This window comes from Porites lutea, chromosome 1 (genome assembly GCF_958299795.1).
Source record: "Porites lutea chromosome 1, jaPorLute2.1, whole genome shotgun sequence".
NCBI classification, from domain to species: Eukaryota; Metazoa; Cnidaria; class Anthozoa; order Scleractinia; family Poritidae; genus Porites; species Porites lutea.
Window position 1 is genome coordinate 46,151,542 of NC_133201.1, and position 23,504 is coordinate 46,175,045.

Genomic DNA, 23,504 nt, shown 5'->3' on the forward strand with positions numbered 1-23,504 from the left:
TTTGGATGGACAACACCTTGCGAATACAGCTGGGCTATTTTCAAAAAGCCGTTTCTGTAGAGTTCATATACAAACATTGGCCCACTTTGCGAGAACTTCACTTCGCGGACTGGTAACAACTGAACTAGAAATGCGTGTAGTATCTCAGTTCTTATAAGCAAAAAACCGCATAATCGTACGAGAGATACGAGGTCACTTTCTGAAAAAGATAGGTAGCGGCATACCTTCCACTCCAAGATATCGAAAAGTAAATCCAAAGAATCACTATCGAAGTTGTTCGGCAGACAAAGTTCATTTTGGCCGTGCGGTTTTAAGCAAACACTACATATACGAAACGGGTGGCTGTTACGAAGAAAAGTGGAGAAAAAATCACTAACGAAGGACAAATAATTAGATGAAATTGAACGAGAATAGCTTTGGGAATTTAAGGAAATTACTGTTCTGTCATTGCTGACGATGAACGCGAAGAACAGTTGTGGGAGGAGGTCAATTTCTTTAAGTACTTGTGACAGCAGCTGGTCTTCGCCGCAATATGTCATCTCAGCCATGAACTTGTTTGGTAGATTATCTGCCACATTCAAGAAAGGTACTTTACACTTCGCTCACAAGAAACTATACAACTTATTCATTGTAAAACACTTACTGCTTATGAACTTGGCGATGTATGTCAATTTTCGGTGTTCTTAGCTCGTAGATTCCGTTAGAATGCAAGTAAACGAGGTCGATAGGATAAATCAATGCATTTACAGCTTCTTTAAAGCTCTTACCGGCGACTGCCATTTGAACAACAAAATAAACAAATGGGACGTTTTGTGCCATTTTCATCCATAAGAATTACTTTGTACAGTATAACTTTCAGCCAGGATTGAATTAATTGAACCACAGGGTTAGTTAAGTTTGACAAGACTACATGCAAGTACCGTAATTGTCAACGTAATAGAGTTTACTGGAATGATGAGGAAAAAAGGAAATTCTTATCAGGAATAACACAAAAAGTTGTGCTATTTTCTCGTCTTGTGGGGATTAACTGATCCACTGGGATCGATAGCAGTATTAAGTTTGACACTAACTTGCCTTTTCAATAAAGTGACCATATTGGAAAATAATAATAATCAAAGAAGGGTTTACTATTGCAGCCCCCTTTTCCTTAACACCTCTCCTTACAAAATATACAGTATACAGTACATGGATCTCCAATAAATTTATGTATTATAACAAGTGCTGTATAAGAAGGAGAGAAGCCCACTTTAAATAAGTGCCTTTCTCTCCCCCCCCCACCCCCACTGCCCTTCATTCTCCAGAAATTCACAAAAAATAAACAAGTGCTCCACTAGCCTGTTCCAGGCGTTCAGACAGTAGAGCGTGTTAACTGACTCCCCACCATTTGAACGCTGTACTCTACTATCTGAACACCTGGAACAGGCTAGTGCTCCGGGCTCTGGGTTTATCCATAGCCATGATCGGGCCGCAAGTGCATTCATTGGAAGATATGGCAGAATTATAATATCATATTAAAAGATGCCAGGAAAATGGTATGATCTATTTAAGCCAACAGACAGTTGTAGAACATGAAGATGTTACATTTCTAAGGAAGATGCAAATACACACCGACCAAGGATTCGCTACTTGAAGACCAGACATATGCATTGTCATCTAAGATCACGAAAACATGACGTGCAAACTACGTTACAAAGCGTTTAGACAAGACCACCTCTGTTAAGGTCACTGAAAAACTCTCAGAATACGAAGACCTAGAAACTGAAGTCAATACCTTAAGACTAAGGGTTAGTCTCAGTCTTTGTGAAGCTTTTCTTAAGGAAAGCACAATGCAAAGGCTCAGATGTTGATGATAGTAATAATGACAATAATAAAAATAATAACGACAACAACAACAATAAATCAAGAACTGCAGAGCCCTCATCAGGGATGTGAAATATGGTGTCTTTTTCAATTGTGGCGATTGCAATTCTAACGACGACAAAAACTTACGATAATTACGTGTGCTTTCGTGGAACAATCAATCTGACTTTTTCACGCGTAGACCACTTTCCCTGGGTAACAGTGGATGCGGACGACAGCTAAAAATAGCCACGTCTCTGGGTACAAATACTCACCCGTCCCAGTACTTCTCGTCTCTCTCAGCGCAGCCATGCCAGAACTACTGACTTTGCTGTCCTTAAGCAAAAATACAACGATTTTCACTGACCTGAAACCCCTTCCATCGCGTAGTTTATGTTCCATACTTATATATGCAAAGTTTTTCTCTCTTGCAAAATTCACCCCCTCCGAGAAATAAGCCTTCAAAAAAAGCTTACTCTCTGCCTCAAAGCGAGGCGCGCTAAAAGAACCAGTCACGTGATCTACCATACTCTCCAATCTTAAAACGGCTGCAAGCGCAAAACCTAACTAATTAATCCCCCTGTGTAAAAAAAAAATAAATAAATAAACGATTTTTCAGTCGTTTTTTGTGCCAGTTCTAAACTTTGCACGAGCAGTGGAACGGTGGCGTCTCCCTTTTTACGTAACACTAATGCGCGTTTTTGTACAACTTGAAGTAGAACTGAAGATTCGAACAAAGCTTGTCGCTCCTGCTTGTCGGTAGTTTTTTTTAAAAAAAAAATGGCTTATGCTGCAGCTTCCAACAGTGAAGCAGAGTCAGCTCCCGACCGATCCCGATTTTTGTATGACTTTGACGTGGACAATCAATGGAGGCATTTCCGTCATGGACCACCAACAGCCTCCTCGGTTGAACGGGGAAGAAGAAAAACTAGATTCAAAATGGATAAAAGGTACTCTTCAAGGAAGCAAACACCGTCAAGGAGAAAAAATGCCGCCTATCGCGACGTTGACACGGTCAATTTGGTCTGCTGCAACGGTGGATGTCTTTTAAAGAATGGCATAGAGACTGCGAGGCAGGTTATTCGACAGGAACGAGGTAGAGCTTTCTATAGATCTAGAAACTACAATGAACAAAATTACGTGATATCGAAACTTATGCAAGTGGAACTATTTCCTAGCGGACGCAGAAAAATAACCTACATTATCCCAGCTTTAGGCCCTGTGTGCAAAATCGCCTTCATGAAATACTACGGAGTGTCGCCCAAAAAAATTAAAGTCCTTTTAGAGAAAATGGATTGTGACTGTTTATCTATTGACCCCGATAAACGGGGTAGGCACAGTAACAGACCGCGCAAATTGACGGAAGATGCGAGGAGACAAGTAACAGAGTTTATCTGTTCCCATTCGGCAAACCACTCGCACTACAGAAGGGCGCGAACGGAAAAACAATTTTTTGATACCCCCACAACTATGCGAAGAATGTGGAGAGAGTTTACTAGACATTACCCGAATTTCACCTCGACACGTTTGGGAAAGAAAAACAAAGGTCCTGTTATAAGTTTTACTACCTTCAGGAATGTGTTCAACGAAGATCTCGGCAGCAGGTTGGGTTTTCGAAAACCACGAGAAGACACATGTCAGGTTTGTGACAGGACCTTAAACACGATAGGACGAATGACAAACGGCGCAACCGAGGACGGCGCCAGTAATGAAGAAGAACTTCAAAGAATAAGAACAGAACGTCAAAATCATTTAATTGAGGGCGAAAGGAGATATGCTGCCTTAAAGTATGACATGTTTGTTCTGTCTAAGAAACGGGTCAATGGGTGTACAGATGAAAGTTAGCAGATGGATTGTCGACGCTGATTTCCTCTTTGCTTCAGCTTGAGGGTCAAGAAAATGTAAAACTCAGTATAGTTAAGGTGAATAAAGTGTTGAAAGAATTTGTACTTGCTGAGTTCGAGTTGATTTGAGAGAAGGTGGGTAACTTTGTAGTTTGCGATTTGATGACACTAGTAATAGGCCCTCTGCAGCTAGCCATTCATGTGGTACAAAACCGCCATGCTGGAGAGCAAAAGTCGCACTGGGACAAGACAAACAAAAGACATACCGGCATAATTTTAAATGGTAATTTTCTTTGTTAGTCTTGTCCCAGTGCGACTTTTGCTCTCCAGCACGGCGGTTTTGTACCACGTGAATGACTAGCTGCAAAGGGCCTATTACCTTAGCCTACCAAAGCTAATCGCATGTCTCAGATCAAGGCTTTGTTAACTTGAGGAAAGTACAACCTTCCTATGCCTTATGATAGGTGGGTAGCCCTCCCTCCTACCACGAAACATGGGCCTGAATCCGGAAAAGGGTTGCGTATTTGTTATATATCTGTTTTAAAAAAATCGCCCTCCTCGAATTGTCATCCCTTTTAATTATTCATTACATAAAAAAGTCCCCGTACTGATACAAAATACACACCGCATCACGGAAAAAGATTCACTTAAACACATTCAATTCCAGTTCAAAAAAGTACAGGAAACCGTGAGCCATGGCAGACTGAACAGAGATATTTAGAGTCTCTTTTACGGAAAAGAGCAAACGTCAGATTCAAGTTGAGAATTTCACAACAAGAAACAGGGAACACTTGGTCACGTGGTACAAATTCACGTTTGCCGTTTGCCGCAAACGTGACTCTTGGCTCCAAAAGGGAGCTTAAGCAACAGCGTTTTTGAGCGACGGACGTCAACCGGAAGTGGGCTTTTTGCAACATTGGGCAGTGGATGGGTTCAAAATCCCGGGCAAATCGTCTTTATAAGAGAAAAGAAACTTAGAAATACAAATTTTTTAGCGTCAAGGCATATAAAAGAAGAGAAGGCCTCACTTCCGGTTGACGTGCATCGCTCAAAGTCGTCTTTGCTTAGGGTCCCTAATGTGAAGACAACTGTGTGCAAGACCTGCGCGCGCTCTCTTAAGTTTCTCTTCCAATGACTGTCGCAAACGTAAGTGATAACGGTAGTGTTTTTTTTTTAATATCGAGCCACTAGCGCAAGCTGTAAATAACTGAAGACATAAGTTTCAAAGTAAACTGAGTACTGCGTTAAAGAGGGCACGATGTGTTAAGCCTCACGTAGTCAGGCCCCTTTGCATGGACTAAAATGGCCTCGAAAACGCTTACTTTGCATATGGATTTTCACAAAAGCTTACCTACACCAAAGGTGTCTTCTCAAGACTGGTATTACTCAAAAAAGCTCAGAACAAGCCTAATGGGTATATACTGCGCAAACCAGGAGGTTATACACTGTTTTATGTACGACGAGTCTATTGCTGGTGTAGGCCCAAATGAAGTGATCTCAATCTTGGACTATTTTCTCAAAAAACTTCAGACGGAGCAAGGCCGAGACAGGTATGACCATCTTATAGTGTGGTGTGACAATTCTCCGGCTCAGTTTAAGCAAAACTTTCTATTTTTTTATATGGATTACCTGGTCACAAGAGGAGACTTCCTACGAACAGACTTAAAATTTTTGTTGGAGGGCCACTCGTATAGTGTGTGCGATAGATATTTTGGAAACATTCAAAAAGTTTTTAACGCCCAAGAGAAAATTGAAACACCCAAAGACTGGGAAAACGTTCTAGTCAGCAGTGGTTTATCAAACGTCAAGGTCTATTGGGTAGGTCTGGACATGATAAAGGACTACAAGTCATTTTTAAAGTTAAAATACGTCAGTAGAAACGAAGATTTACAGCACGAGAAATTTGAGGTCAAAGAAATCGCGTGGATTAATGTTGGAATTGGGGAACAGCCTGATGACAGGGGCAATCTGAAAGTTGTAGATCATCCCGACTGCGCCTTCGTGCGTTTCACTATTGACCCAAAACAGCAACCCAGGCTAGTTTCGTACACAAAGAAAAGGCAAGCAACTCCACTGCGAATAGACCTACTGACCACACTGAGGCAGGAACTAAGGCCAATTCGTGAAGATGTAAAGCAGCAGTGTCTAAATCTAGCTAGAAAATATTTAAGTGAACGTGCCGAGCGTTTTTATGCTGCCCTACCATGTATCCAAGAGGGGAGCGAGATTGACGATTGAAGGTTATCATTATATACCTTTCACTTGAACATTAATCGTGTGTCCTAATTAGCTTCCTCTTTAACGTAGCACCTCAGTTTCCTTCGCCTTGCCTTTGTCTTACAGTAAAACGTACCAAGAGACTAAGAACCTGGATTTTTCAAAGTTATCCTAAACAGGTTATTCTTTTTAATATATAAATGGTAGTTAGTACAGGTTAAGGCTATTTAGGTTCTTACATAGGTTATGTTCTGAATAAGAAACATACAATATAACCAAGAGAATTTAGTGGTTCAGCTTATTCCTCATATAAAATCTGCACACCAAATAAGACGTTATGTAAAAATGACCATATAAAGAAAACCTAAAGTATTGACCTCATTGGCATTTAAACAGTCCAGTTAGAGCGATAATGCAGGTATGTCTTCAAAGAGGATTCTGAACAGTGACTGATCTAACTTTTGCCCAGGCAAATTTTTTCAGAGATTTTAGAAACTAAGAAATTGTTTCAATTTCTAGACTAAACAGGTTCTTAAAATATAGGTTCTTAGGCAAGGGGTTTCACTGTATAGCACCATTTTATCATTCGCTAATAAATAAATCGTTGTTGTTGTTGAAAACTACTGTTTGCTGCTTGACCGTTCCGGTACGACAGTGAGTTAGAAAGCTACACTAGCCAATGGTTGGGATTCTGAGATAGGTACCTTTTTCTAAAATCAGACAGATATATATATATATATATATATATAAGGCTTAAAAAAAAGCCATTTAAGCGCGCGCGTGATGGCGCACACTGTCCAATTACTTATGCATGACGCGTACTGTCCTTTATTAAACTGTCCTATTAAGGCTGAAATCAGGGCAGTTGATAGCCAATCAGATTTGAGAATTTTGTTATAGTTGTGATCACATGAATTAAATTTGCAAAACAATGGAAAGATTCCCTAAATCAAAATCAGGTGGTGTGCGCACTACAATTGCGATGCATTGTGGATGCAGAATTTCCAAGATGGTGGTGTAAGTCGGTGAGAAGTTCGCAGGTTATATGCTGAATCAAAATAAGGTCACTTTTAAGTATAGGAAAAATTCTACGTGCAGATTAGAAAGTCGGTTTGTGAAGGCTTCTACTTACTACCTTGTTTCATTGTTTTCAAGGCCTATTTGAACCCTCTCACATGAACTACGAAGTTGAGCGAGCTTCTGACAAGGCCGGTGAACCGTCCATTGCAGAAATGACCGAGAAAGCCATTAAAATACTACACAAGAACCCCAAAGGTTTCTTCCTGTTAGTTGAAGGTTAGTTGACAAGTCAAGAGATATCTGGCTAGAATATTAGTGAGCCTTATTTTTTTCTATGCCTTTTATAGACTCTTTTTTCAGGGAGAGAAAGTATTTTACATTGCTGTACAGGATTTTTAGTATCGCTAGTAGCCTAAATGAGCTATATATTTGAGTGAAATTCCACTACAAAATTTGTTTGCTGTGTTCTGTTTTAAGGGGGCCGCATTGATCACGGACATCACGCTGGCAGAGCTGTTAAAGCTCTTAATGACGCAACTGCGATGGATAAAGCGGTTGCTAGGACCTTGGAAATAGTAAACAAAGGTAAACTATTCTCATTATGATAAGCGTTCTTGATTAAATATAATGCATCTGAATTTTGGTTTTCATATGAGTAATACCCATATGTATGGAATACATGCAGTGCTTTAGAATTCAACCAGAGTTGGAACAGAGCAAATTTACTATTTCTGTAAAGTCTTTCTACCCCCTAGCAGCTCCGTGGGCCACTGTTCCAATTCAGTGGTGACGTATCATTCCTTTAGACTGAGCAGACAATCACGAACGGCCTCTTACACCTCCGATTTGCTTTCCATACTTCGAATCCTTAAGCCCCTTACTCAAACGTACCTATGCAGACTGACGGCCTGGTCACATTGAGGGAGGAAGATCCTACAGCTGTATGCGAACGAACAGCTTTTCGTCGGGTTTACATGTAGACATTTCGGTACATGTTGTTGCCAAGAAGAGAAGTTATTGAAGACAATAACAAACATGCAATCTTGGCCCTTCTGCTCTCCTTACCTGGGTGAACAACAACTTTTCAGCGGCAGATGACAGTCCATTACAGCTTGTAACTCTAAACGAAAATGTCGGCCTAGTATATTGCCGTGATTTACCCACAGAGCGACCCGCCGCCACCGTTGTCTAATTTTTCCGTAGTACTAGGATCTTCCTGGCAAAGGAGTTTATAGTGCAGGTATCTTCCTCTTGCTAGGATCTCTCAGCTCGGAAGATCCTAGCGCGAGGGATAAGTACAAACCTTTGCATGTAAACTGAACATCGCGCACACTTAGATAAAGCGAGAACGTTTTGTACCACGGGCTATTCCGAGAGTTATTAAACAATCCTCGCATGGATGGCTGTTTATGATGCCGTCTATCCCTTTGGTGCCGGAATTTAGGAGGTTTTTACTCTTTCAGGGCATGGTGTCATTTAACTCCAGTTCCATCAATCTCAGAATTTTTCCAATACTGTTATAATGCACATTTGCTAATCATATTGGCTATTACCTGGATTTTCAGACGAAACACTGATAACAGTAACAGCCGACCACTCTCACGTCTTTACCATCGGCGGATATCCCAAACGTGGGAACCCTGTGTTTGGCATAATACAAGAGGTAGACAATACCTTAGCTGTTGACAAAGACAACAGAACATACACCACCCTTGGGTATGCAAACGGACCAGGTGGACTAAACGGATCTCGCCAAGACCTGCGCAATGTAGACACCGCTGACAAGGACTTTCTTCAGCAGGCTACAGTTCTTACCGGAAGCGAGACTCATGGATCAGAAGATGTTGGTGAGAATTGGCGTACACTTAGAACTAAGCTTAGAGCAGTGTCTTTATCAACACATTAGCGGCAGCATTGCTTATTGTAGTCTCGTGCTAAAACTCGCTATTTTATGGATATTGATGATTTTTCTCAAGCAGTCAAGCGAGTATAATGGATCAGAGAGTGAATCTTAGGGCTTTGGCCGAGATATGTGATTTTCACTGATAATAAGTAATTTTCAGAGTCTGCAATTTAACGGAAGTCTTATTCCTGAGAAGTCCGCACATATCCTAAGGGCTAGACTGGGCATTTCCCTCACTGTCCGATTATTCTCTGCTCCAAGTAAAACTTAAGGCTGTAACAGATCATGTTATTGTCTTGTTTTAATTCTACTTTTACAAGGTTACTTTGCCTGCCAAGATAAATTGGGAGAAGACCTCTCACAGGCCAGCCCGGCGTCCAAAAAGTAGAGGGCTTGGCGTCTTGGTCGATACAGCTGGATAGCTCAGGGACTGTTCTAACAGTGGGTGGGTGGATCAGGCCTTGGGGTCAAAACTAGTGGGGTAGGGAGGGGGCTGTTTTGACACAACCCCTTCAGTAATCAGCAGTGTTCAGTGGAGGCTTTGACTGGCGAGTACGTTGGTCTTAATTTGCCCTAGCCATCTGAATCAGGCCTCTGCTGAGAATGATTATCATGATAATTACAGAGCTCAGTGGGAGGTGCAGACAGTCACCCATTGTCCTGGGTGAGGAGAGTCAAAGTCTTGGTACCAAGGACACACTTAGCATAGGACCTTTAGACACTTAGTGAAGCCATGTTTTCATAAATCCAGTCAGATATATGTTGTGAGATTGGGTCGCAAGAGGGTGATTACCATCATTTTGTTTTTTTCTCCTTTTTCGCAGGGGTATTCGCGGACGGTCCTGGGGCTTACCTATTCCATGGTGTAGTGGAACAGCAGTACGTATTTCACGTGATGGATTACGCCTTGTGTCTCAGTGAGAGCAAGCAGAAATCATGTGAAAAGCACGTGAACAGAGGAGGGAAGCCTACGAGCAAAAGTGGAGCGTTGTCTTTGTCTGTCCACTCGCTCTATTCTTTACTCCTGATTGCGATCTCTTATGCTGTTTTTGTAGCGCTCGAAGCAGAAATTGTCAACATATTGGCATCCCTTTTACAGCAAAATGTCGAGCAATCGACAGATCTGAATGATCTTAAAATTCATTTCTTTTGTTTTTTTTTCGTTTTTGTTTGCTTTAATTTTGATACAGGAAGTTAGTGTTCAGTTAGAGCCCAAGTTTCAAACCTGGTTTGCAACAAAATAATTAAAATGAATAGCATTTTCAACATGAATTTTCATTTGTTTACTTTCTGTTAACTTACAATTTAGAATTGCTTTTTTCCTTTTTGTTCATTTTGCATGACAAAAATTATCGGACACCAACATACAAATAATTTAATTTATCGTTGTCATAATTTAAGAAATATTCTTACTGTATAATTACCTATAACGCGAGTTCGGGACCGGCCTGCCTCAAATTAGTCGCATGATGCCCTACGGCCCAGCTCTCTTTGGTCATTTCAACAGAGTCCACTGTCTCGTACATCTCACCACCCCTGCTATAGACAGCTGACGTCACATTCCCACAGTTATCGCCATCAGTCAAATACAGTTATATTTTATTTTGGGTTTAATTTGGCTACCTCAATCAGGGACAATACAGTCAGGGCTGTTTAGGTCAAAATGGTGTTCAAATGGCTCCAAAAAATAGAGGCTGAATATGACTTTGGTCTGCGGGTCTTAATTGGTACCTTTGTGCTGAAAACAGATCTTTTGTAAATTACACTTTATAAAAGCCTTCTACACCTGCATCAATTCATCATTTTTTCAATGTGAGAATTCCTTCTGACGGGAGCATATTGCTCTAAGCAGCCACATGTGCTGCACTCTTGAGTCAACCCTTTCCCGTTTTGATTAATTCTTGGAACACGTTTCAACACAAAATGGTGGCTCCTACCTCTGCCCACTTTCCGCTTTGTTTTTTTCAAACTTGCGTGCTGTCTTTGAGAAGTTCTTCAACTGTGCTGATATACGGATTCAACTTGAATCTGAAAATTCATTTTCAAGTTCTTAGCTTTAGCCTAAAGAAGTCATTCTCAGTAAGTTGTCGTCGATTAGGTTTTGTAAGGATGACAACAGGCTGTTAGACCTCGGAAAATTTTGATCCGTTCTCGAAACCTCAAGGGCGTTTGAGATGAGTCTTGAAGACACATCTGTTAATATCTGTCAAGAAAGAAATCTCACTAGGTTCTGTATTTCAGTGCCTAGATGCTACAGGATTCCAAAAACAAAAACAAACCTACATTCAACAAATTTCTAAAGTCTCAAGGCATCACGAGTTGCTCTCGGGCTTGGTCTTAGCATAACTGAACTTGAGGTAACTGTCTGCCGGACTGGAATTGGGCTAGGAATTTGCTGAAGTAGCGCTACGGAAGAAGCAGGGTTCCTGAATTTCTGTTCCTCTATGGTTCCTTCCTCCTGGTCTACGCCCTGCCCCTGAAACCCAACTTGAATATCCATGTTAATGTTTGCATCCTCTGAGGGTCTCTCCTAGTACTTCTTAACAAATGACACATTCCATTTTATTTTCACATTATCTTTCTTCCTTAATATGACTTCTCCCCTATTTCTCTCTATAGGGACCTTAAGGGTTGATTTCCAGTGTCGAGTTCGCAATAAAATAGATTAAATGCACGAAAGGTCGCTCGTAAGCTTAAAAGTTGAACCTCGTGTTATGTTCTCGGGCAAATAGATAACTGCACGCAAGATGGCGGATGAACTAAAGAACTGTATTAATCAAAGAGCGCATGGGTTTTACAGAAACCGCATACATACTGCGGGCTCAGTATGAATTACTGACACTATAACAAATGTAATGATACACTATAACACCTCCCTGCAGAAATGTTGTGCCTGACAAGAAATTAAAGTACAAGGCAACTTTTGAAACTCTCTAAATGATCAAAAGTTCAAGAAATGAAACAAAACTATTAGAAGCACTGTTCAGTGTCATTAAGGCGAGACTTAATGATTTTAGTCCATTTCTTCGATCAGTCTCTGGGGTGGTTTAATGGCACGTTTGGACCAACGGGGAGCAGGGGTGGGAGGAGTAGGTGTGCTTGGCGACTCCATGGACTCTGATTCTTCAGGTGGGGGTGTACTGCTTTCGGTCCTGGGAGAAATAACGCCCTCAGTAGATTGATCAGATGTAACTTCGACAGAGCTGGATTGAGTCACAGCAGAACTAGGGATGTTTTGAAGTACATATTCAATATGTCTCCTCCAATTCCGTCCATCTTTCAACTGGACTTGAAAGGAAGCAGATGATGTTTGCTGTATGACAGTACAAGCTTGCCACTTCTGTCCCGATAGGTGGTCACGTGCGAGAGCATGGTCGCCTACAGCTATCTCCCTGTATTTTGCAAACTTGTCATGATTGCACTTCATTTTGTCTTGCTGGCTGGCCACGCGAGAGCCAATATCAGGTGTAACCAGAGACAATAAAGTACGAGGTTCTCGCTGTAAGAATAGCTTGGCGGAGGATGAGACGGTTGTAGCGTGTGGTGTATTCTGTAAGATAAGAGGAAATTCTGAATCCGCCCCTGTATGGAGCTTGCTGGATCGTCAGCTGATGACTCCATTGCATACTTGAAAGTCTGCACAAACCGCTCAGCCAACCCATTTGAAGAGGGATGGTAAGCGGAAACTAAAATTCTCTGAATGCCATTTTGCCGCAGGAACTCTTCATACTCTGCAGACTGGAAGGGTGGGCCATTGTCGCTGACTACTTGGGTTGGTAGACCGTATCTGGCAAAAATAATACGCATGGCATTAATGGTTGAGTCGGCTGTTGTTGTTTTCATGGGACCAATCACTTCAGGCCACTTACAGTGGGCGTCGACCACGATGAGGTAATGTTTTGCCTGATGGGTAGCAAAATCTACGTGAACACGTTGCTGGGGAGCTGTCGGCCAAGACCATGGAAGCCCTGCGGGTTTTGTTGCACCGTTGACATTCACGGGTAACCCTTTCAATCTCCTGATCTATTTCCGGCCACCAAACATGACTGCGGGCTATTGATTTCATGCGTGCAATACCAGGATGGCCTTCATGTAATTCTGTCAGGATGGTTTGCATTGTCTTAAAAAAGGAGGTATGACAGTTCACAGGCCCCACATAAGGCAGCCTTCTCCACAGAGTTCTTGTCTGCGTGTGAAGTATGGCTTGAGGCCAGGATCGGCGCAGCGATAAATAGGCCAACCATTCTGCGTAAGCAACAGTGCTTTCGCTAACAAAGAGTTCCTACATGTGTCCTTGGCGATTTCTGCGGCAGAAACTGGGTGTCGTTTTAACTGCTGAGAGGCCACGTGGAAGATTTCCTCTTCCACACTTGCATCTTTCCTGTACTGAAGTGAGAGCCTTGACAAGGCGTCAGCACTGGCTACTTCAGCAGATGACTTAAACTCAATTTCGTGGTGGTAGGAAGAGAGAAGAAAGGACCGGCGTTGCAGTCTAGCAGCAGCCACAACTGGAGTCGCAGAATCCGGAGCAAATATTTTCAACAGAGGTTTGTGATCAGTTCGCAGAGTGAACTTGCGTCGGAAGAGATACGTGTAAAGTTTGGTGACCTCAAAAATAATGGCAAGACCTTCCTTCTCGATCCGACTGTAGTTTTTCTCAGAAGAGTTCAAGGACCTGGAGGCATATGCGATAGGTCGCTCATCACCAATAGGGAAGCGGTGAAATATGACTGCTCCGATGCCATACTGGCTTGCATCGCTCTCAAGAATAACAGGAAGGCTTGGGTCATAAAGAACCAACACATTTGAAGATGAGAGTAAGTCCTTAGCCTTTTTGAATGCCTCCTCGCACCGGGGGGACCACTTGAATTCTTGGTTACCTTGGAGAAGCTGATTGAGTGGTTGGAGGATAGAGCTCAGGTTTCGGATAAACTTGCCGTGATAATTGATCATTCTAAGGAAGGCTCTCAGCTAGGTGGGGTTCTCAGGGTTGATGGCTTCTACCTTTCCCTCTGTAGGAGAAATTCCGCTGGCAGAGATGACACAGCCCATGTACGTAACTCATTTCTGCATGAATTTGCATATGCTCAGCTGAAGTCGCAAGCCATAATGGTCTAGACGGCTGAGGACGCTGTCTAAGTTCTTAATGTGTTCACCGTCTTCCTTGCCAGTAATAAGAATGTCATCTTGTATACTCGCCACATGATCAAAACCCTGAAGGATGATGTCCATAGTGCGCTGGAACAGAGCGGGTGAAGACGCAGTTCCGAAGGGTAGCCTTTTGTAGCGGTAAAGACCTCTGTGCGTATTGATAGTAACGAACTGCTGGCTTTCAGGAACCAAAGGGAGCTGCACTCTTTAAGCCGAGCTTAGTGAAACGTTGTCCACCCCGCAGTTTCAAGAAGACATCCTCAGGGAGGGGAATTAGATACTGAGGGAAGTGGAGCTGAGGGTTGACAGTAACGGAATAATCACCACAAGAACGTGCAGTTCCATCTGCCTTGGGGACATGAACCATTGGGGTAGCCCATTCACTGATGAATTCCACCCGTTCGACAATTCCTTCTGACTCGAGACGGTTGTATTCAGCTTCAACAGCTTCCTGAAGAGCATAGGAGACAGGACGAGCCTTGCAAAACTTTGGACGTGCGTCAGGTTTCATCTCTAGTTTGGCTGTGATTCCTTTGACAGTTCCGAGGCCCGGTTTGAAAACTTTAGGGTGATTTTGGATAGTTGTGCGCAACTGGGAAGCCACGCTCCGTGGGAGGTCTATCTCCGATGCGCGAATATTGCAGATCTTCGTCCAGTCGAGTCTTATTCGGGACAGCCAGTCTCTTTCAAAAAGGGAGGGGCCTGAGCCTTCAACAACAAGAAGTGGGACATCGGCGCTCTGGTCTTGGTACTTTAGGTGTGTAATAAGTTGCGCGTTTACCTTGAGTGGGTGTCCTGTGCATGCACGTAGGCGAGTATTGGACGGCATGAGGGGTGTGCGCTGAAGTTTTTCTTGTAAGTTTCTTCTGGAATGACTGAGACGCCAGCACCAGTGTCTAATTCCATTAGAAGAGAGGTTCCGTTCAGTTCAACGGGTATCTCAATACCTTGCTGATCATGACCTGAGCTCAGATTGTACAGCGAGAGAGAGAAAGGATCAACCGAATCATCGGGAGGACTAGTTTGAGGGGGTTCTGATCCTTCTAGCTGGTGCACTTTCTGAGGTTTCCCTTCGCATGCCTCCGTGATGTGACCAACTTTACCGCAAGAAAAACATGTGTAATTTCTGTATTTACACTGAGAACGTGGGTTCCCTGTTTTTCTGCAGCTCAAACACTCCGAGGGGTCTTTAATGTTGCTACCAGAGGAATTGAACTTGCCTCGCTTGCCATTACCCTTACGACCTTGGGTAGGCTGAAAACTTCGACGATTAACAGAAATGTTATGTTCTCGGGCAAACAGACAAGTGCACGCAAGATGGCGGATGAACTAAAGAACTGTATTAATCAAAGAGCACATGGGTTTTACAGTAACCGCATACATACTGCGGGCTCAGTATGAATTACTGACACTATAACAAATGTAATGATACACTATAACACCTCGCTCAACTTCTCGTTTAAGCTCAGAGATATGTCCAGAAATGCACGCATTGGCGAAAATGGCAGAAATGGCAATTAATCGCCAAATTCGCCAAACTATAAACAAAAATTCAAAGAGATGGCAAAGGGGCCCTTTGCAAAGTGGCGATTTTGGCGAAAATGGCGTATTTGGCAAAAATGGCAGAAATGGCGCTTAATTGCCAAAATCGCCAAACTGTAAACAGAAATTCAAATGAGATGGCAAAGGGGCCCTTTGCAAAGTGGCGATTTCGGCGAAAATGGCGTATTTGGCGAAAATGGCAGAAATGGCAATTAATCGCCAAAATCGCCAAACTATAAACAGAAATTCAAATGAGATGGCAAAGGAGCCCTTTGCAAAGTGGCGATTTCGGCAAAAATGGCGTATTTGGTGAAAATGGCAGAAATGGCACTTAATCGCCAAAATCACCAATCTATAAACAAAATTTCAAATGAGATGGCAAAGAGGCCCTTTGCAAAGTGGCGATTTTGGCGAAAATGGCGTATTTGGCGAAAATGGCAGAAATGGCAATTAATCGCCAAAATCGCCAAACTATAAACAGAAATTCAAATGAGATGGCAAAGGAGCCCTTTGCAAAGTGGCGATTTCGGCAAAAATGGCGTATTTGGTGAAAATGGCAGAAATGGCGCTTAATCGCCAAAATCGCCAATCTATAAACAAAAATTCAAATGAGATGGCAAAGAGGCCCTTTGCAAAGTGGCGATTTTGGCGAAAATGGCGTATTTGGCGAAAATGGCAGAAATGGCAATTAATCGCCAAAATCGCCAAACTGTAAACAAAAATTCAAATGAGATGGCAAAGGGGCCCTTTGCAAAGTGGCGATTTCGGCGAAAATGGCGTATTTGGTGAAAATAGCAGAAATGGCGCTTAATCGCCAAAATCGCCAATCTATAAACAAAAATTCAAATGAGATGGCAAAGAGGCCCTTTGCAAAGTGGTGATTTTGGCGAAAATGGCGTATTTGGCGAAAATGGCAGAAATGGCAATTAATCGCCAAAATCGCCAAACTGTAAACAAAAATTCAAATGAGATGGCAAAGGGGGCCTTCGGAAAATGGCGATATTGGCGAAAATGGCGTATTTGGCGAAAATGGTGGAAATGGCGATGAATCGCCGAAATCGCCAAATTATAAACAAAAATGCAAATGAGATGGCAAAGGGGCCCTTTGGAAAGTGACGATTTTGGCGAAAATGGCGCGCACTAATTCTGTATCTTTTCATCAACCACAAATAAAAAAATATATAGAGAGAGTGCATGTTGGCCTTGTTCTTAAAACGTGTTTTGGCAGAAATGGCAATTACTCGATGAAATACCTAATTTGTCAAGACAAATTGAAATGACATAGCAAAGGGTCCCTTTTGAAATGGCTATTAATTGCCAAATAGTACCACATATTAATATAAAAATGTTTCCAGTAGTATAATTGTATACTAATAATGACAGCGCTACTGTAACTCAAGTGTCATTAATCTGTTTTTAATCCTTTTACCTTTAATTGATAACCTCTTGTGATTTGAAATTCGTCCCAGACGAGTGTTTGGTCGGGAATTACCACTTATAACTAATTTCTTGCTCAATTCAAATCGAATTCAAATCGAGTTGTATTCGATTATCAGTAAATGGTAATCTTCGTAATGTTCATGGCAACTTTCTTACCAAAAAATCCAAGATAGATATCCTTAATTTTCCAGGCTTGTAGGCATTGTTTGAATAGCGACAGTTCAACATTATATGTTATGAGGAATCCAGGTTGGTTCTTGGCTACGTATTCAGATAATTAGATGGTCCGTATTGCCTTGTATATCCATCCTGTTTGTTATAATGGCGTTCAATCGTACAAGTATATATAAACGAGGTGGTTCATTGCAGTTTCACAGAACATGAACGTGTAAGGTTTAGTATTTGTTATATAGACGCGGCGGCCATGTTGAAATAGTCGATTTTGGATAACTACTTTATGTAAGTAGAAACGATTAGTGTCATTCCCAGCCGACTTTGGTGGTCACTCTATGTAAGCAAAACGATTAATGTCGTTCACAGGGACTCTCAGGCAATTGTTAAAATAGAAGGTAAAAAGGTCGGGTGACGTGTTTCGACGAGCATTAGCATTAGCAATTTAATGGAACACATATTGTACTGAGAATTGGTTTGGTGGTCTCAGCGCAAAAAAACAATACGTTTTCTAAATTTCTGGCCCCATCTCATAAAGCAATAATGGGACACATTTTTTAAGAACGAGACAAACATGTACACTCTCTTTTTATATATCTAGTTGATGAAAGGTACAGAATTAGTTTGAATGGGATATGTTTTATGAAAGAGACAAACAAGTTATTATTTTGATCCAATGTTTATGTTCAATAAATGCGGTGAAGTATTGGGCACAAGTGACATTTCGTGCAGGTTTACATAACGCGGAAATAAGCGAATTCACACATTTCAAAATGGCGCATACAAGCTGCTGGACTTTTCGGCTTTCGTTACTTTTAGGGGACCGTTTCTCTAAAGAGCAAAACAAGTAAGTGCGAGAAGAAAGTGAAGAGTTTAAAACGACGGAAGAAGATAATGTGTATAGTGGAGAACCAAAAAAGAATGAAGGGCACACAATGGTTATCGTGAAAGCATCTTTTAGCCAGGAACCATGCGTTTCGCAATCGCTTTTCATTTAAGGCTGCCTCACAATTTAATGGAACCAATGTGAAGAGAATTGTAACCAGTGAGGATTGTTAAGGTCTACATCGAACCTCAAAAGTTAGAGTGTCCATGGCAAGGAATTATTAAGATTTAAAGGACTTGGTAGTTCTCTCCTCGAGTAATTAGTGGACTTGTAAGTCTTTGAAAGGAATGAACCATACAAAACCAAATGATGGTAGTGTGATATCATCACATCACTTTTGGTAAGTCAAGCGACATCGAAAGTAAGGAAATGTTTACTTAACCTGTGAAGTACATGGCACAAATACATATTAGCTTAACTGAAACGACTTCCATTTGTTGTTTTCAGATATATTTGATTCAGTTGTATTTGATAAAATAATGTTGTTTGACAGTTAGGTAAGGCTGTTTTGTCATATATTTGATTCAGTTGTATTTGATAAATGTTGCCTCACAGTTATTGGGGCCTCTTATTAGGCAAGTAATTTGAACTTTTTTTTAGTACTGTTGCCTCACAGTTATAAGGACCTCTCTAGTTATCTACTGTGAAGGGGCCACTTTTGGCATCCAATTTGAATATTTTGCCACATATCGCCAGCCCTCTGGCGATTTTTGCCAAAATCGCCAATTTCACCAAAATCGCCAGCCTCCAAGGGGCCACTTTTGGCATCCAATTCAAATCGCCAGAGGCTGGTGATTTTTCGCCAGTTTCGCCATTGCATGCATGGCGATTTTTGCCAAAATCGCCAATTTCGCCAAAATCGCCATTTTCGCCAAAATCGCCAGCCTCCAAGGGGCCACTTTTGGCATCCAATTCAAATCGCCAGCGGCTGGCGATTTTTCCCCAGTTTCGCCATTTTCGCCATTGCATGCATTTCTGGACATCCAATTTGAATATTTTGGCACATATCTCCAGCCCTCTGGCGATTTTTGCCAAAATTGCCAATTTCGCCAAAATCGCCATTTTCGCCAAAATCGCCAGCCTCCAAGGGGCCACTTTTGGCATCCAATTCAAATCGCCAGAGGCTGGTGATTTTTCGCCAGTTTCGCCATTTTCGCCATTGCATGCATGGCGATTTTTGCCAAAATCGCCAATTTCGCCAAAATCGCCATTTTCGCCAAAATCGCCAGCCTCCAAGGGGCCACTTTTGGCATCCAATTCAAATCGCCAGCGGCTGGCGATTTTTCGCCATTTCCGCCATTGCATGCATTTCTGGACATAAGTGAGCCCTTTTTACCTTGCCTCTATTTTATTTACGTGGGCATGATTAAAATTTACGTGCGCGTGAAAACTTCGACGATTACCAGAGTCGACGTTGTTTATAGAAGCTGAACTTTCTCGCGAGAACGCAGCAACATCCTTTTCTCAGCAGCTTCGGCGCCGAGGGCGACCTTCAGTGCTGCATCGAAAGTGTGTTCCTCGGTTAGCAGTTTCTTTTGTGTCTCCTTACTGCGAAGACCACAGACGAAACGATCGCGTAAGGGTTCATTCAGGTGAGTGCCGAACTGGAAAGTTGAAGCCAGATGTTTCAGGTTAGCAGCGGACGCTGTGACACTCTCGCCTTCGCATTGTGTACAATTGTGGAATTGGTATCTTTCGGAGATAACCAGGTTCTTCGGTGCGAGATGATTCTTTAGGATAGTGGTGAGCTGTGCATACGTTTTCTCAGAAGGAGGAATCGGTGAGCAGAGATCCGAAAGAACAGCGTAGGCCTCGGCGCCAATAACAGAAATTAGGATTGCTCTTCGTTTGTGTGACCCTGCAGAGTCGGCGGGAACGCTGTTTGCCACCAAATATTGTTCCAGTCGCTCTAGGTAGCGATTGATGCTTGTCGTAGCTGAATTGAACTCCTCTATTTTGCCGAGGCTTGGCATGGTCTCTCGATTTCTCGTCGCCAGAAATGCTATGTTCTCGGGCAAACAGACAACTACACGCAAGATGGCGGATCAACTAAAGAACTGTATTAATCAAAGAGCACAGGGGTTTTACAGTAACCGCATACATACTGCGGGTTCAGTATGAATTACTGACACTATAACAAATGTAATAATACACTATAACACCAAGCTCAACTTCTCGTTTAAGGTCAGCACTTTTTATCTTGCCTCTACTTTATTTACGTGATTAAAATTTACGTGCGTTAACGTGCGTAGCCAAAAACTCGTCAGTGGAAATCAACCTTAAGATCGAGGACGGCGACGGCAGCGAAAACGCTGCTGAAAAAGTGAATTCGAGTTCTTCCAATCTTCATCGCGATTACTCCAGGTCACTAACTTTGTCAAATGTAGGTGAATCCTCCTTAAGTTGAATTCCTAAGAACCATTTCCAAGTTCAGAAAGCGAGAGGAAATTTTGTCGTCGCTTGTGTACTTCTTCTGTAAAAAGTGAAATGAGGCATTTTCTCGTCGTAGTGGTGCAGACGGCAAAGAAACGTACAAAAAAGCGTGATGCACGTGCAGAATTGTTGTTTTCGTTATAAAAACCTATTGCTTTTTTGTTCTTCTCGTCGCCGTCGCCGTCGCCGTCGTCGGATCATAAGTTCTCTTAAGGACAGGGACGTAGCATGGAGACAGTTTATTTTGTTGTTGTTTCTCAATACTTCATTTCCAACTTATGTCCACTTGACAGTTTGACTTTATCTCTCTTTGCGTTTACGTAATCTTTCTGTGTCAGCTGTCTTGCCTAGTTCCAGTCACAGATTTTCTCAATGGTGATAGGTGCCTCACGTATTTATAACTCTAGCAACTTCGACCGCATTTCTCTCCCGAACATCAAGCAGAATGGCGCACGTGTTACACGCGTTGAAATTCCATGGGTTGACCTGTTTGCAGTTAAAACTGTGTTGAGCTCTTGCCACCAATCTCTTTTTTCTGATTTGGGCTGTCTGGATCGTTTTCAACAAAGTGCAGTTTTGACGTTCTACCTCCCCCTTCACCTGGAGCCACAAAGGGGGAGTTGTTCAGCGTTATATCCCGCTTTCCACAAGGAGGATTTAAACTAGTCTGAAACGAACTGAAGGCCAGTGTCCATTTTAAGTGTGTGGGAACTCCATGCCGAGCAAATATTGAGTTCAAGCGGTCTATGACCTTTGTGTTTGTACTTCACCTTAGGATAACTACTTCACAATATCTGCTATAATAGTCCACTTTAACAAGTAAATTCTCCCAGAGGGCAAAGGAGCCAATATGTCTGCAGCACAGTCTTGCCACGGTCCACTTGGTGGATGGGCGCGTGCCATTAAGGTTCTAGAACGGAATATTAGCTGACAGCTTGACAGCCATGACAGCTAGCTTTTGCTTATTTTTTTTTTTTGCATCTGTTTCTATCTTTAGCCACTATGCCTTTAATACCGTTGTAGTTGTCCCTTATGTCTTGGTCTGTGGTCTCTACCACAACATTGTCAGTTGAATGGATGGGTCCTTTGCGTAGTAGCTTAAATATTCGTGAACAGTGTCTTTTAGGGCTGGAAGCCTTAAAAAGACTGTGAAGGCTAGCGATGAGAAGTTTACATTTGCAATACCAATATTTTTTTTCCAAAGAATCTATTTCCGTGATGTTGGTTTGAAAAACTATTTGATTCTTTATGTAAAACAAAACAAATCAATGTCAGCATCTTAAACAGTGTCGAGGTTTGACGGTCTGGGAGACACAGCTCTTTCAAGACTTCCCTTGAGTGCATCCCCCCCCGCCGGAGCAAGTTAGCTGCTTTTATTTGTGCCTTATTGCCTCTAGGTAAAGGTATGATTTACTTGCCGTAGAAAACGAATCTACAATAGCGCTAAACACGTTCTTCTAGCATTGTGATTTCGATGGCCTTAAACCTTCGACGACTACTTTGGTCGTTATCGCTCCGTATGGAACCATGCATGATCATGCATGTTTTCCTTTCTAGACCAATTTAGCTTTCAGTTTATGTAAGTTAATAAATTTGTAAGCAGCAACGTCACAAAAATTTTCCAGCGATATCTCGTTTAGGATATTCTGACTAATCCTAACAACGTTACACTCACAGAAACGGTAACATTTTGAGGAAAAATCCACTGCCAATGTGGCGGTTTATCTGCTACTCTTTGAAGATAAAATTTTTTCCTTTCCTAAAAATTTGGCTAGCCACAATTCTATACAAAAAAAAGACGATAAAGTGGGGGAAAATTGCTAATATGGAAGAAAGGCAAAGGAAAAAAGAGAGTGATGGAGAAAGATCGAGATAGATTCGCAAATGAAGTCAAAATTTTGGCTTGTGCGCATGCGTGGAAAACAAAAAAAGCTGTTTAATTACGCGATTATACGGAAAATATGCCTTTGTTTGATGAAAAATTCATTTTTAGCCATTCTTTTAGCCATGCTAATTAGTCGAAAACCAGTCCAAAGAAGAGGAATTGGTGAAAAATGCGGTTTTTTCAGCACAAAACTGGTTTCTAATGTGAAAGAGAAACTTATTGTGGATCGCCTTGTACTAGAAAAGCTGCAAACCACCGACCTCTACAGCCACTGGTGTCGAAATTGTACTGTTAGTGACAGCACTAGCCGAACCTTCCCTCTCATTTGATCCCTCAGGTATCGCACCACACAGTCTCTTCAAACAAATGCAAATCTCACTTAAAACGTTTACGAGGGTGTCGTCTGTCATCCCATTCTCTTGCCGCATTTTAATGCTTAATCGCTACGATGCTACAGGATTTCAACAGAAGCCAAACACAATCAACACGCTTCTCAAGGCATCACAACGCCAACAACAGAGCAGGCAGGGTATTGTGGGATGTGTTATATGTATCAGTACTTCCGGTAAAAGTAAATAACGTTAACAACCGATTTAATACACTACGTCATCTTTATGTGTTTATCTCTTGCTTGAACTTGTAATCACTTTGCCTAGGTTAGAGAGTGCCTCGTCATTGAATATTCTCAGAAGCATGCAAATGTTATATATAAAGTGCAACGGTAATGAAGCCCGTCAAACTCCTTGTTACCTGTTTTTGCTAGCTTTTTTAGTCTTCACCCTGCAAGACCTGATTTTTTGTTTGTTTTTGTTTTTGATTTTTTTTTCATTTTCGCTCTTTCGCCAGCTATCAAAACCAGTCTCCTCTAGCATGATTGACGAACAAAACATTACTACACCTTTCTCAATCTAAAATAGCCTTCTGACTTAATAATATCCCCGTGAGGCGTTCATATTGGCTGAAGTCTCCAAGGCCAATACAAAAGGTTCTTTTGAAATTGTGTAGTTGATTCATTTAAAGGCGACATAATTCAGCGGAAACCAACGACGAAGAGTTAAGTGAGCGTAAAGCAAAAGCGTTGTCACCAAATAATTTCGGGTACAGTCACGGTAACTTAGGTTAGATCTCTGATCATGGCATTTATTAAGTCCCCTGAGATGCTTTAACTAATAT

The 23,504-nt window shown here is 41.9% G+C and overlaps 2 protein-coding genes across 2 annotated transcripts in view; one reads left to right on the forward strand and one right to left on the reverse strand.

Annotated features, from left to right (window-relative positions):
• LOC140930799 (alkaline phosphatase-like) overlaps positions 1-10,021 on the forward strand; it is a 50,158-nt gene extending 40,137 nt beyond the window's left edge. The window contains exons 5-8 of the mRNA XM_073380515.1: positions 7,056-7,196; positions 7,398-7,505; positions 8,486-8,767; positions 9,648-10,021. Of these exons, the coding sequence (XP_073236616.1) occupies positions 7,056-7,196; positions 7,398-7,505; positions 8,486-8,767; positions 9,648-10,021 (905 nt within the window). The remainder of the gene's footprint in view (positions 1-7,055; positions 7,197-7,397; positions 7,506-8,485; positions 8,768-9,647) is intronic.
• A 9,410-nt stretch (positions 10,022-19,431) lies between these two features.
• Positions 19,432-19,986, reverse strand: LOC140930827 (uncharacterized). Its single transcript, XM_073380544.1, has one exon. It carries the CDS (start codon positions 19,984-19,986, stop codon positions 19,432-19,434), a length of 555 nt encoding a protein of 184 aa, XP_073236645.1.
• Between the last annotated feature and the right edge of the window lie 3,518 nt (positions 19,987-23,504).